The sequence below is a fragment of the Phyllobates terribilis genome, unplaced genomic scaffold (genome assembly GCF_046119375.1).
Source record: "Phyllobates terribilis strain yellow unplaced genomic scaffold, ASM4611937v1 Scaffold_5__5_contigs__length_657084704, whole genome shotgun sequence".
In the NCBI taxonomy this organism is placed as follows: Eukaryota; Metazoa; Chordata; class Amphibia; order Anura; family Dendrobatidae; genus Phyllobates; species Phyllobates terribilis.
The window spans coordinates 505,956,637-505,970,135 of NW_027362765.1; the positions used below are offsets into that span (position 1 = coordinate 505,956,637).

At 38.9% G+C, this 13,499-nt stretch overlaps 1 protein-coding gene across 1 annotated transcript in view; it reads right to left on the reverse strand.

Moving 5' to 3' along the window:
- The window catches only part of LOC141273576 (hexokinase-1), a 63,368-nt gene that overhangs the window by 13,032 nt on the left and 36,837 nt on the right, over positions 1-13,499 (reverse strand). Inside the window, exons 4-14 of the mRNA XM_073685615.1 lie at positions 12,658-12,777; positions 11,661-11,756; positions 10,760-10,859; positions 10,495-10,678; positions 7,402-7,557; positions 7,047-7,280; positions 5,832-6,136; positions 4,976-5,124; positions 2,827-2,946; positions 2,341-2,436; positions 697-796 (exon numbers count right to left, since the gene is read on the reverse strand). Of these exons, the coding sequence (XP_073541716.1) occupies positions 697-796; positions 2,341-2,436; positions 2,827-2,946; positions 4,976-5,124; positions 5,832-6,136; positions 7,047-7,280; positions 7,402-7,557; positions 10,495-10,678; positions 10,760-10,859; positions 11,661-11,756; positions 12,658-12,777 (1,660 nt within the window). The remainder of the gene's footprint in view (positions 1-696; positions 797-2,340; positions 2,437-2,826; positions 2,947-4,975; positions 5,125-5,831; positions 6,137-7,046; positions 7,281-7,401; positions 7,558-10,494; positions 10,679-10,759; positions 10,860-11,660; positions 11,757-12,657; positions 12,778-13,499) is intronic.

Sequence of the window (13,499 nt, forward strand, 5' to 3'; positions counted from 1 at the left end):
TTTTGCAACTGCACTTGAGGACACTTTCAAAGTTTTCCCAATTTTTCGGACTGACTGACCTTCATTTCTTAAAGTAATGATGGCCACTCGTTTTTCTTTACTTAGCTGCTTTTTTCTTGCCATAATACAAATTCTAACAGTCTATTCAGTAAGACTATCAGCTGTGTATCCACCAGACTTCTGCACAACACAGATGATGGTCCCAACCCCATTTATAAGGCAAGAAATCCCACTTATTATACCTGACAGGGCACACCTGTGAAGTGAAAACCATTTCCGGTGACTACCTCTTGAAGCTCATGAAGAGAATGCCAAGAGTGTGCAAAGCAGTCATCAAAGCAAAAGGTGGCTACTTTGAAGAACCTAGAATATAAGACATATTTTCAGTTGTTTCACACTTTTTTGTTAAGTATATAATTCCACATGTATTAATTCATAGTTTTGATGCCTTCAGTGTGAATGTACAATTTTCATAGTCTTGAAAATACAGAAAAATCTTTAAATGAGAAGGTGTGTCCAAACTTTTGGTCTGTACTGTATATACAGTATAATATAATACATAGCACATATATACAGTATAATATTACACATAGCACATATATACCGTATAATATAACACATAGCACATATATATAATATGAGAAGGTGTGTCCAAACTATTGGTCTGTACTGTATGTACAAAGCCTGCGTACTCACCCACAATGAGACCAATCTCACAGTTTGGATCTTCATACGCACAAGTCATCATTGTCCCGACAGTGTCGTTTACTATGGCGACTACATCAAGATCAAATTCCTGTTTTAAGATATAGAGACATATTATTAATCCAGAAATGATTTTCTGTAATGTTCATCAGTTCATTAGCACTAAGCAATTCATCTGTCCAAGAAACTCCCTGTTAAACACTATAAGGCCACGTTCACATGTTCAGTATTTGATCAGTATTTCATATCAGTATTTGTAGCCAAAACCAGGTGGATGATAAATACAGAAGTGGTGACATGTTTCTATTATACTTTTCCTCTGATTGATCCACTCCTGATTGTGGCTTACAAATACTGATGTCAAATACTGACCAAATGCTGAACGTGTGAACGTGGCCTAATATTACCATCCAGGGGGGACATCTTAGCATCTGAAACAGGCTAAGGGACCTTTTTAAATGCTTAGGAAGCCTTTGCAGGTGTTTTTTATTAATTACTCTAATTTACTGAGATAATGACTTTTGTGTTTTCATTGGCTGTAAGCCATAATCATCAACATTAACAGAAATCAACACTTGAAATAGATCACTCTGTGTGTAATGACTCTATAGAATATATGAGTTTCACTTTTTGTATTGAAGAACTGAAATAAATTAACTTTTTGATGAAATTCTAATTTAGTGAGATGCACCTGTATGTATAAATATAATGTTTGGAATTCTGATTTGCTCTTTTGTTATAGGAACACAAAAAATTCATTCTGGAGACAGATTCATCACATTGATGACAAACACAAACTGGGCACAACAGACCCTACTGACTATAGTAGGATCCATTGGGTTTCCATAAAGATGTCAGTCATTTTATAGGAAAAATTAGGGCAGCGTGCACCACTTTTTTATGTTAAAAACGATGCGGCGACCGCCAATGCACAGACTGGCCGTGGGTCTACCGACCGGAGTGTGACCGCTGCATAGAAATATATGAAGCTGTCACACTCCGGTCAGGAGAGCTGGGGCCAGTCTGTGTATTGTAGTCCGAGATCCATGGACGTCTGAATTGAGCCCTTAGGACAAGAAAAGTGCTGCTTCAGGGAGAAAAGGAGGACCTACAAGGGTATGTGCACATTATGTTTTTTTTTTAAATCTGACATATAAAACAGTGGCGGCTTATAAGGGTAAGCTGCCTAAAGAATGGTCAGACCCTTTCTTTTAGCCACTTTTAGCTTTTGAAAACCTGAAGCACTTAAAAAAAGCGAAAAAAAAGATGGAACATGTGCACAGCAACTTATTTTGACATTGCTGTGCATACTGTATGTTCATCATTTTTAACATTTATTGAGCTGTTGGTCAGTCAGATTTAAGGTGGAATCCACCTGAAAAATACATCATGTGCACATACACTAGGGGAAGGGATAACAAAAATTTATTAGAAAAATTACAATTGTAATCAATTCCATGATCTAAATGTGTATTTATAGTTTACGAGTGGCTAATAATTGTTCAGGATTGTGAATAAGTCACTACCTAACCAAATGCGTTGTGCTACCTTCACATTAAGCCCAAAAGCCGTTGTCAGTTATATACAAGAAGGTATAAGACACATAGTATAAGAAAGTTTGTTTTTCTGTCATACCTCTCTCCTCTTGATTCCTTCCCTTAGCAGGTTAACCACGTCTTCACCCTCACAGTCAGTAGCTTTAAAGCCCTTGGTCCATGTAAGCAGGATCCCCTGTATATACATATGCACTGTTATGTCACAGGTCAGTATATCTGTTCTAACCTGCCAAATCTCCAGCCAGTGTGTGTATATATATATATATATATATATATATATATATATATATATATATATATATTCAGTGTCAGTTTTACTAAATACTCAGCTCCCTTTAGGTTCTCAATTAGAACAATGTCCATATAATTATGAGCTATTGCCGGAGATTATATCCCACTGTATAGAAAAATTGCAAAACACAGAAGTTTTCCTTATGATCTATTGTTTCATAAGAAATTAGCTTTGTGTGGCCAATCAAATAGTACTATTAAATATAGTTCACTAAATATATTTAATTACTTTTCTGACAAATCCCACAACCCCATAGTTGCCCCCATAACTCACAGCATCCAGACTGGTTTGCTTGCAGGGGAATGAGAAGGTGAAACCAAGAGGAAGACGCGCCCCTTTAATTCCCATGTAATCCAGGAAATCAGAGATGCAGTGAACAATGTGATCAAAAAGCTGAAACAAGACAATGATAATATTGGTTAGGAAACTAAACACAGAATTATTGATCCTCAGTGACATCACTGGTAATGCAGGAGTGACAAATAACACACCCTGATCTGTCATATGCACTCAAATTTTACTTATATTAATAGGGCCCAAATTTGACTGGAGACGACAGATCGATATCCATCTTAAAATGTTGGGGGAGTCTGATGAGAGAGCGTTGTGGGCCCCCACACACTTTAGACTGTTAGACATTAGTCTAATGTGTATTGGGGACTTTACTGGCATGTTTTCTTACAGCTGATTGCTAGAGGTCCCTGCACAGAGACATTTTCTTATCTACTTATCGTCAAAAGACTTGTCTAACAAGTCAGGATTGTGAAAAAGGAAGATCAGCTTTAACATATATAGTTGCAATGTCTTGTAAAAATATTTATACCCCATGAACCCATATTTTTTCACATTACACCCACAAACTTAAAAGTATTTTATTAGGATTTGATGTGATATACCAACACAAAGTAACAAGTATTTGTGAAATGTAATGATAATGATACATTGTTTTCTAAATATTTTAAAAACATAAATCTGAAAATTGTGATTCAATACTTTGTAGGATCACCTTTCCCTGCAATTACTGCTGCACGTCTTTTGGAGAATGTCACTACCAGCTTTGCACATCTAAACGCTGAAACTTTTGCCCATTATTCTTTGCAAACTAGCTCTAACTCAGTGAGATTGGATGGAACGCGCCTATGACCAGCAATTCTCAAGTCTTGGTACAAATTCTCAATGGATTTAGGTCTGGACTGTGACTGAGCCATTCACACACATGAATATGCTTTGATCTAAACCATTCCATTGTACCTCTGGCAGGATGCTTAGGGATGTTGTCCTGCTGGAAGGTAAACCTACTCCCCAGTCTCAAGGCTCTTGCAGCTTCTAAAAGGTTTTTCTTCAGTATTGCCCTGTATTTAGGTCTATTCATCTTCCCATCAACTCTGACCAACTTCCCTGACACTGCTAAAGAAAAGCATCCCCACAGTATGATGCTGCCACCACCATGTTTGACAGTGGGGATGGTGTTTTCAGGGTGAAGTGCAGTGCTAGTTTTCTACCACTCAAAGCATTTTGCATTTAGTCTGAAAAGTTCTACTTTGGTCTCAGCTGACCAGAGTACCTTCTTCCACATGCTAGCTGTGTCCTCTACATGGCTATTTGCAAACTGAAACGGGACTTCTTATGGCTTGCTTTCAAAAATGACTTTCTTCTGGCCATTCTTCCATAAAGGCCAGTTCTGTGGAGTATTGTCCTGTTGACAGATTCTCCCATCTGAACTGTAAATCTCTGCAGTTCTTACAGAGTGACCATGGATCTCTTGGCTGCTTCTCTACTTAGTGCTTTCCTTCCTTAGGATGTCAGTTTAGGTGTACAGCCATGTCTTGATAGGTTTGCAGTACTCCTCCCAATTTTGGATGATGGATTGAACAGTGCTCCATGAGATGTTCAGAGCTTGTGCTATTTTTTTATAACCTAACCCTGCTTTACTCTTCTCCACAACTTTATCCCTGACCTGTCTTGTGTGTTCCTTGGTTTTCATGATGCGGTTTGATCCCTAATGCTCTCAAATAGACTTTTGAGGCATCCACAGAATAGCTGTAGTTTTACAGAGAATAAATTACACACAGGTGGACTCAATTTACTAATTATGTAACTTCTGGAGGCAATTGGTCACTCAGGATTTTATTTAGGGGTATCAGACTACAGGGGGCTGAATACAAATGCATATCACAATTTTCAGTTTTATAGTTTTAAATATCTAGAAAACTTTGTATCATTTCCTTAATACTTCACAAATACTTGCTACGTTGTGTTGGTTCATCACATAAAATCCCAATAAAATACATTAAAGTTTGTGGGTGTAACCTGAAAAAAATGTGGAAAAGTTCACGGGGTATGAATACTTTTTCAGGGCACTGTAAGACCATAAGGTTTCCTATTGCACACAAAGGATAAATGCATTATCTATCTGACTTACCTCATCTCCAGTCCCTTGCATGACATCTGTAGGAATGGCATAGATTTTATTATGCATTTCCACTGTTCTTCTTTTCCCACTTCGGATCTTGACAAGTAAAACTCTAAAGTTTGTTCCTCCAAGGTCCAAAGCCAGAAAATCACCATTTTCTAGAATAGTTACCAATGAAATGTGACAAAGCAGTCATACACAAATATACATGTATTGTCACACACAATTAATAAAAAACAAAGACCTTGCTTGCTTTAGAAAAAGTTGACCATACACATTAGATTATTGGCTTTGCCGGGCGATTTGGAGGAGCCTGGATCTAATGTGTATGTAGGCCTACCACCATGCATACCAATGTTTTAGAATCTGATTTCAATTAGGAAAGAAAATCAGATTATTTAAAGGGATGAACATCATACATAAAAAGTCATTTACAGAGACACCGGAAATATGGTATAGTCATATGCTGGCTATGCCACATATTCCCAGAATTGTCATATACGCAATATGACTGTAGAACAGAAAGTGCCATGCTTTTATTACAATTTTTGATGACTTTCCTTTCATTATACATATGAAACTTAGATTTAGGACCTTGTCCATAATCCAGGATTAACAGGTAATAATGGTTGTTCATAAAATACGTATTGTGCTCCCCAGTGGGGGTAACCTGAAGCTCATGGGCCCCAATGCAAAAGCTCCAACGGGGGCCACAATTATGGCAAGTGTTTAATAGTATTGGTCTTTTCATACAGGCCAAAGGGACTTTTTGGACCCTCTAGACTCCAGTGTCTGGGTGCAATTGCAACCCCTGCACCTATTGTAGTTACACTGGTGCTCCACATATTTGGATGGTGACTATTACCGGTGCCGTCTGGTGTACTGCGAACAAATGTTGGCAACATTTTGACTTTTGCAATTTCATGAGTCTTCTTCTTCAGTCCATTCTCCATCTCAACCCGCATCCTTCTCTTCACCTCCAACAACTGTTCATGACTGAGGTTGAACTCCTCGAGGGTCTCATCGATCTGTCTCCTCTGTTCAGCCAAACGGTAAGCCACAGCTGTCACCATCGCAGCTCCCTTACCGCTGCCGCTCTCGGACAACAGAAATCGCACGTCTGACTCAGGGACCAATCGCCTCACTGTTTTATGTAGGCGTCTGGCGTATCTGCACAAAACATATAAGAGAAGATATCAGGTTAACTGTATCTATCCGCAATGTCAGTTGAACCATGCGGGACCCAAGTAATAATAATAACAATCTTTACATAGCACCAACATATTCTGCAGCGCTTTGTATACATTATCATTCAGAGTTTTTTGTGCATAAACCAGAATGAGATTTTTTTTTTCACTGAACTTTATGTACATGCATAACAGAGACAAAAGACCAGTGAAAGAAACGCTGGAAAAACGCTGAAACAACGCACCAAAAAATGCAAAAAAACAGCAACAAAAATCCTGAACAACCTCCTGGCAATAGATCAGGTTTTGCTGCAGAAAATGAACGCAGATAAAAACATGATGTGTGAACATAGCTTAAAAAGATCATTAGAAAGATCTCTGCACTGTTCCTTCATATATTTTTACATTGTAATAAGATTGCCCAAGAAATCAGCCATTGTGATGGTTAATTTGTTGAACAGGTTCAGGAATGTTTTGGTTGCATATTTTAAGAAATACTATTACCAATTATGGGTACTAGATTTCTCTAGTTGGGACATTTATCTAGGGATTTATTCTGCTCGCCGTCATTTGAACTATATGAACTGGAAGGCATTTTTCTCCACCTAATGTGCAGTCGGCATCAGCCTCAGAAGTAGATGGACTTAATGGCCTTTATGTGTCTTTTCCATCATTATAGTTGTTGAAAAATGGATTTAAGTAAAGTAGAGAAAGGAAAGTTTTCACCATCTAGAATAAGTGCACAATAGAAAGTAATTATTTGCAATAATGGTGTAAAAGTAATCAGGCATAAAGAACATTCCAAATACCCACGTCTGAGAACATAAGGTAAGCGAGGAGGATGATGGGGGGAGAGAGATCAATGGTCAATTAATCACAGCAGGGACACTTACTGTGGATGCATCTTGTACAAAGATCCATCAATGCCAACTGTGGTGCGCAGTCTGGGAACACCTTTATTGTCCCGAAGACGAGTTAGGATCCCACCCAGTGTAGAGGCTATCAGGTTAGCTGAGCGGAAGGAGACAATTGTGCAGACATGTTGGACAGCTATACAATCTTCATGGGAGGGTTCCACCCCCAATCTGGTCAATATGTCTTTGGCTTTGCTTAAACCTTCTTTGCTCCTGAAAAGAAAATATGAATTATTGAAATGAGCACATACTGGCTGGTCATGCACGACTCGTTATGACATGTATCGTTATAACTAGGTGTATAGATATATGCTGTATGTACATAGTAACTTACTTCTCTATGGCAGATAAATGTTTAGTTTCAAATTTCCCTCTAGTTAGCAGCTCTGGAGTGATCCTTCCTTCAAAAAGAAGTCCTTCCTTGGCCATTTTTACCAAAATAAGTCTGACAAGTTCTCCCATATACATTCCACTGACCATCTTCTCAAACCTGCAGAGAAAGAAACACATTGCTCAAATTGATATTGCAAAAATGTGATTACTGGCGACAAGGTAATATGGTTTTCAATTCTCTTCCATGTCATTACCACTGATATGTAGAGATGAGCGAACCCGGGGTTCATACCGGACACCTAGTGTCCAGTGCTGAACTGAGAACATAGACTTCTCCTGGAAGTCCATTTTACAGTTTGCAGGCCAGGATAACAGAGAGACAGAGAGAGAGAGAGAGGGAGAGCAAGAGATTTTCCAGCTCCAAAGTTCAAATCCCCATTGATTTCTATGGGTTTTGGGTCCAGGTTTAAGTTCGGGTACAGTTCTGCTACCCAAACTAAACTTTGGACTAAAGTTTGGTCGAACCCGACCATCCACGGGCCCGTTCATACCTACTGATGACCATTTGAGAAATTCTTGGTGCATGTTTAATATACAAGCCCATAGTTCATACCACCCACAGATATATATACAGTATATTTGTGTATATTCAGTACAGACCAAAAGTTTGGACACACCTTCTCATTTAAACATTTTTCTGTATTTTCATGACTATGAAAATTGTACATTCACACTGAAGGCATCAAAACTATGAATTAACACATGTGGAATTATATAGTTAACAAAAAAGTGTGAAACAACTGAAAATATGTCTTATATTCTAGGTTCTTCAAAGTAGCCACCTTTTGCTTTGATGACTGCTTTGCACACTCTTGGCATTCTCTTGATGAGCTTCAAGAGGTAGTCACAGGAAATGGTCTTCCAACAATCTTGAAGGAGTTCCCAGAGATGCTTAGCACTTGTTGGCCCTTTTTCCTTCACTCTGCGGTCCAGCTCACCCCAAACCATCTCGATTGGGTTCAAGTCTGGTGACTGTGGAGGCCAGGTCATCTGGCGTAGCACCCCATCACTCTCCTACTTGGTCAAATAGCCCTTACACAGCCTGGAGGTGTGTTTGGGGTCATTGTCCTGTTGAAAAATAAATGATGGTCCAACTAAACGCAAACCGGATGGAATAGCATGCCGCTGCAAGATGCTGTGGTAGCCATGCTGGTTCAGTATGCCTCCAATTTTGAATAAATCCCCAACAGTGTCACAAGCAAAGCACCCCCACACCATCACACCTCCTCCATGCTTCACGGTGGGAACCAGGCATGTAGAGTCCATCCGTTCACCTTTTCTGCATCGCACAAAGACACGGTGGTTGGAACCAAAGATCTCAAATTTGGACTCATCAGACCAAAGCACAGATTTCCACTGGTCTAATGTCCATTCCTTGTGTTCTTTAGCTCAAACAAGTCTCTTCTGCTTGTTGCCTGTCCTTAGCAGTGGTTTCCAAGCAGCTATTTTACCATGAAGGCCTGCTGCACAAAGTCTCCTCTTAACAGTTGTTGTATAGATGTGTCTGCTGCTAGAACTCTGTGTGGCATTGACCTGGTCTCTAATCTGAGCTGCTGTTAACCTGCGATTTCTGAGGCTGGTGACTCGGATAAACTTATCCTCAGAAGCAGAGGTGACTCTTGGTCTTCCTTTCTTGGGGCGGTCCTCATGTGAGCCAGTTTATTTGTAGCGCTTGATGGTTTTTGCAACTGCACTTGGGGACACTTTCAAAGTTTGCCCAATTTTTCAGACTGACTGACCTTCATTTCTTAAAGTAATGATGGCCACTCGTTTTTCTTTACTTAGGTGATTTTTTCTTGCCATAATACAAATTCTAACAGTCTATTCAGTAAGACTGTCAGCTGTGTATCCACCAGACTTCTGCACAACACAACTGATTGTCCCAACCCCATTTATAAGGCAAGAAATCCCACTTATTAAACCTGACAGGGCACACCTGTGAAGTGAAAACCATTTCCGGTGACTACCTCTTGAAGCTCATCAAGAGAATGCCAAGAGTGTGCAAAGCAGTCATCAAAGCAAAAGGTGGCTACTTTGAAGAACCTAGAATATAAGATATATTTTCAGTTGTTTCACACTTTTTTGTTAAGTATATAATTCCACATGTGTTAATTCATAGTTTTGATGCCTTCAGTGTGAATGTACAATTTTCATAGTCATGAAAATACAGAAAAATCTTTAAATGAGAAGGTGTGTCCAAACTTTTGGTCTGTACTGTATATATATATATATATATATATATATATATATATATATATATATATATATATATATAAATATATATTACATTCTTCGATCAACTGATGCTCATGTTTCTCACTACTTTGTATTGCTGCGTAAAACTGGACATGTACACTATTATTCTTCAAATAAATAGGTTAAAACCATTTTTTGGATTGTCTACAGATGGGTCTCCTGTTTCTAAAAGCTCTGCTTGTCCACTGTCTTGGCATTGAAGAATGCCATTTCTGTAGGGGGTTACTGGTTGCCCCCTAGTAGTTGTGACTAATGTGTCCCTAGGACCAGCATTGTGATTAGGAATCTGAGGTGCAGGGCACTAATATGCATTGTCTGGAATTATCCCAGTTGCTATTTTTCAGAGTTAAATGGTAACTAGACCTTTAAATATGGTTTGATATCTGATAGATCCTGTTCAGTAGTGTTAACAGGTGGGGTCCGGTTGCATTGATTGCCATTGATTGATCAAAAAAGTGCTCAGCTAATTCCCAGTGTACAAGCTAAGGTTACATTGAGCCCCTACAGACCTCTGAAAACCTTTTCCACTTGGTTTGAGCAATTGGTGGGGGTCTTGGAACTTGGACCCCACCTATCAACACTACTAAAAAGGAGCTATAACAATTTAAAAATGTAGTAACCTTAAATGTGCCTATACACCCTCAATTGCTGTTGGCAGGACACTCATCCAGCACACAGCTATTTCCCCAACTCTCCCATACACACATACACTTGGGTCAACAAATGCAAAAAGTGAATTTTAGGGTCTGAACTGCCCCAGATGTGTGAAGTTACTTACAGCTGTTTTCCTGGATTCAGGGAACCTCTATCAATCTCTCTATCAAATTCAGTCCTAATGTCCTCCAGAGATCCATCATCCCCAAAAGATCCCCATTCAGTGTTAATACACATTCTCCCCTCATCTCCTTCTATTAAATCAATGTGTCTCAGCTCCTCCATGTAGCAGGCATTAGTTCCAGTACCTTAGAAGATAAATCACAGTACGTCAATTGACAAATTATCCATCATTGGACTTCTATACACAAATAATTGCATCATGTTACCAATGATTATGCCAACTTCACAGCGCTGATCATCAAATCCACAAGTCATCATTGTCCCAACAGTGTCATTTACAACGGCCATAATGTCTGCATCATAGTCCTATGAACAAGAAAAAAGCAGTAAGAAAGTAATAACTTACTAACGTATATATAAAAGTATTTAAAAAGAATCTGTCACCAGGTTTTTGCTACCCCATCTGAAAGCAGCATAATATAGATGTAGAAACCCTGATTTCAGTGATGTGTCACTTACTCGGCTGCTTGCTGTAGATTTGATAAAATCCCTGTTTTCTCTGCTGCAGATCTAGCAGTTCTCTGAATGCTGACCTCTGTACAACCCCGCCCACATCACTGATTGGCAGCTTTCTGCCCATGTACACAGACAGCTGCCAATCAGTGGTGTGGGCGGGGTAATACAGAGCTCAACATTCAAAGAGAACTGCTAGATCTGCAGCAGAGAAAACAGGGATTTTATCAAAACTACAGCAAGCAACCCAGTAAGTGATACATCGCTAAAATCAGGGTCTCTGCCTCTACAATATGCTGCTCTCAGATTAAGTGGTAAAAACCTCGTGACAGATTCCCTTTAAGAGGATTGTGAAATCCTTTTTAGGAATAAGCCATATAAATGAAAGCATCATTCATTAAATTATTAATATTTTACCATAGATGCATATATAGTAATCACAGTACATAATGTTAGTTATCTGTGACCAACTGTACTTCCAAAATAGTATAGCTCTAGAAACCCTGAGTAGGTCATACTGATAGATCCTACCAGGCAACGGAGATATATCAGCAATTCAATATATTCGCCATAATACATGGAAAGTTCATATTTAGACGTTTATCCATTTCTGTACAGAATACTTACAATTTCTGCTCAAAAACACAAACTCACCCCTCGTTTTTTGATGGCCTTGTTCAGCAGTTTAACCACGTCCATCCCTTCGACTCCACTGGCCTTGAATCGTTTGGTCCATGTGAGCAACACACCCTGTAGCAATCATACCGAAATACGTGACATATTCTAGTGATATACAGTGACCCTTCTATACCAGGACAGAGAGGTACACTATGATAAAACTGTTGTACTTGTGTATATTTCACGTTATTTTATTTGGAGACGTTGACACCAAAGTGGCAAAAATACTCCTACTTAATTGGGAAATGCGGAAATAAATAAAATGGAGTTTGTCCCCTTCAGTTGCTATTGTAAGATAATCATAATTGTCAGAAACATTGACCTCTCCCTCCAAAACCATTAATATGATTGTGTGGCCCTGTGTATGATAAGACCGTAAATCCCTTTATGGCCCCAAAGCACTGCTTCATCGGTGAAAAAAAGGATTGTGAAGTTGTGTCTGGAAGTGCATTGGGGCGTGATGATGCACTTACAGCTCCTCAGCCTCCGCTGTATTTCCTATCTGCCAGCGCCCTCCCCTGGCTGATTGACAGGTCAGTGGCTGAGTACCAAAGCAAATCACCTATCAATCAGCCAGGGGAGGGTGCTGCTACGTAGGAAAAACAGAGGAGGCTGAGAAGCTGTAAGTGCATCGTCGCACCCAAATGCACTTCCAGACACAACTTTAAAATGCAATTGCTCGCTGCTGGACCCCTTTGGGCCCATAAAGGGAGAGAGTGGCTTATCTTTTACAGGGCTACATAATCATGTTGTCTGAGGGATACGATTTTTAACACTGTCCCATTAGAGTAGGCTAGTGAATCAGCAGTGATGGCCAGTCAGTGGCGTGGCTTTTGTATCCTGACTCTGGAGCCTAAAGGAGCCCAAAGGCCTGTTTGCTCCATAACTGGGACCCCGGAACTTTAAGCTACTCCTCTGCCGGCTGCGTTACTTATCTAACAATCACTCACTAGTCGTATTTGGATTTTGTTACCTCATCTAATTTAGACTGACTGCATGGGAAGGAAAAGGTGAATCCAACTGGCAGCTTCTTGTCTTTGATCTGCTTCTTCTCCATGAAGTCTCCAAGGCATTCAGCAACATGGTCAAAAAGCTAATGGAGTAAAGAGAAACAGTATGCTACATTACTGTAGGAATAATAAAATAAATATGTTACATAAAAAGTGAGACAAGTACAGTAAGTATTGAACACATCACCAATTCAGTGAATTATTATTATTATTATTGTAAAATCATTGCGCCCTAACCTGCCAAAACTATATATATATATATATATACAGTAGGTACAATAAGTATTAAACACATCATTAATCTTCTAAGTAAATATATTTCTAAAAGTGCTATTGACATGAAATTTTCACCAGATGTAACAACACATCCAATCCACACAGGCAAAGAAATCAAATCATAGATGTCCATAAATTAAGTTATATGTGATAATGAGAAATGACACAGGGAAAAGGGGAAAAAAATATTGAATACGCTTACTGGAATTTAATTAATACTTCATACAAAAGCCTTTACCAACATCTAGTGAGAATTTCATGTCAATAGCACCTTTAGAAGTATATTTACTTAGAAAATGTCCATGTCTTTCTCTATAGCTTTGGTATACAGTGTCACCAAAATATGATTAGCCTCTATAGCAATAATCAACAACACATCAACAGAGCGCCCGTAATGTCTCCATAAAATGAGCCATAAATTAATTTTTAAAAATTAGATTTTTATTATGAAATTAAATATAAAAACATATTAAAATAAGCAAAGGTATAAAAAAATGTAGCAATCAAGTAGCACAGCAGGTAAGTTGTG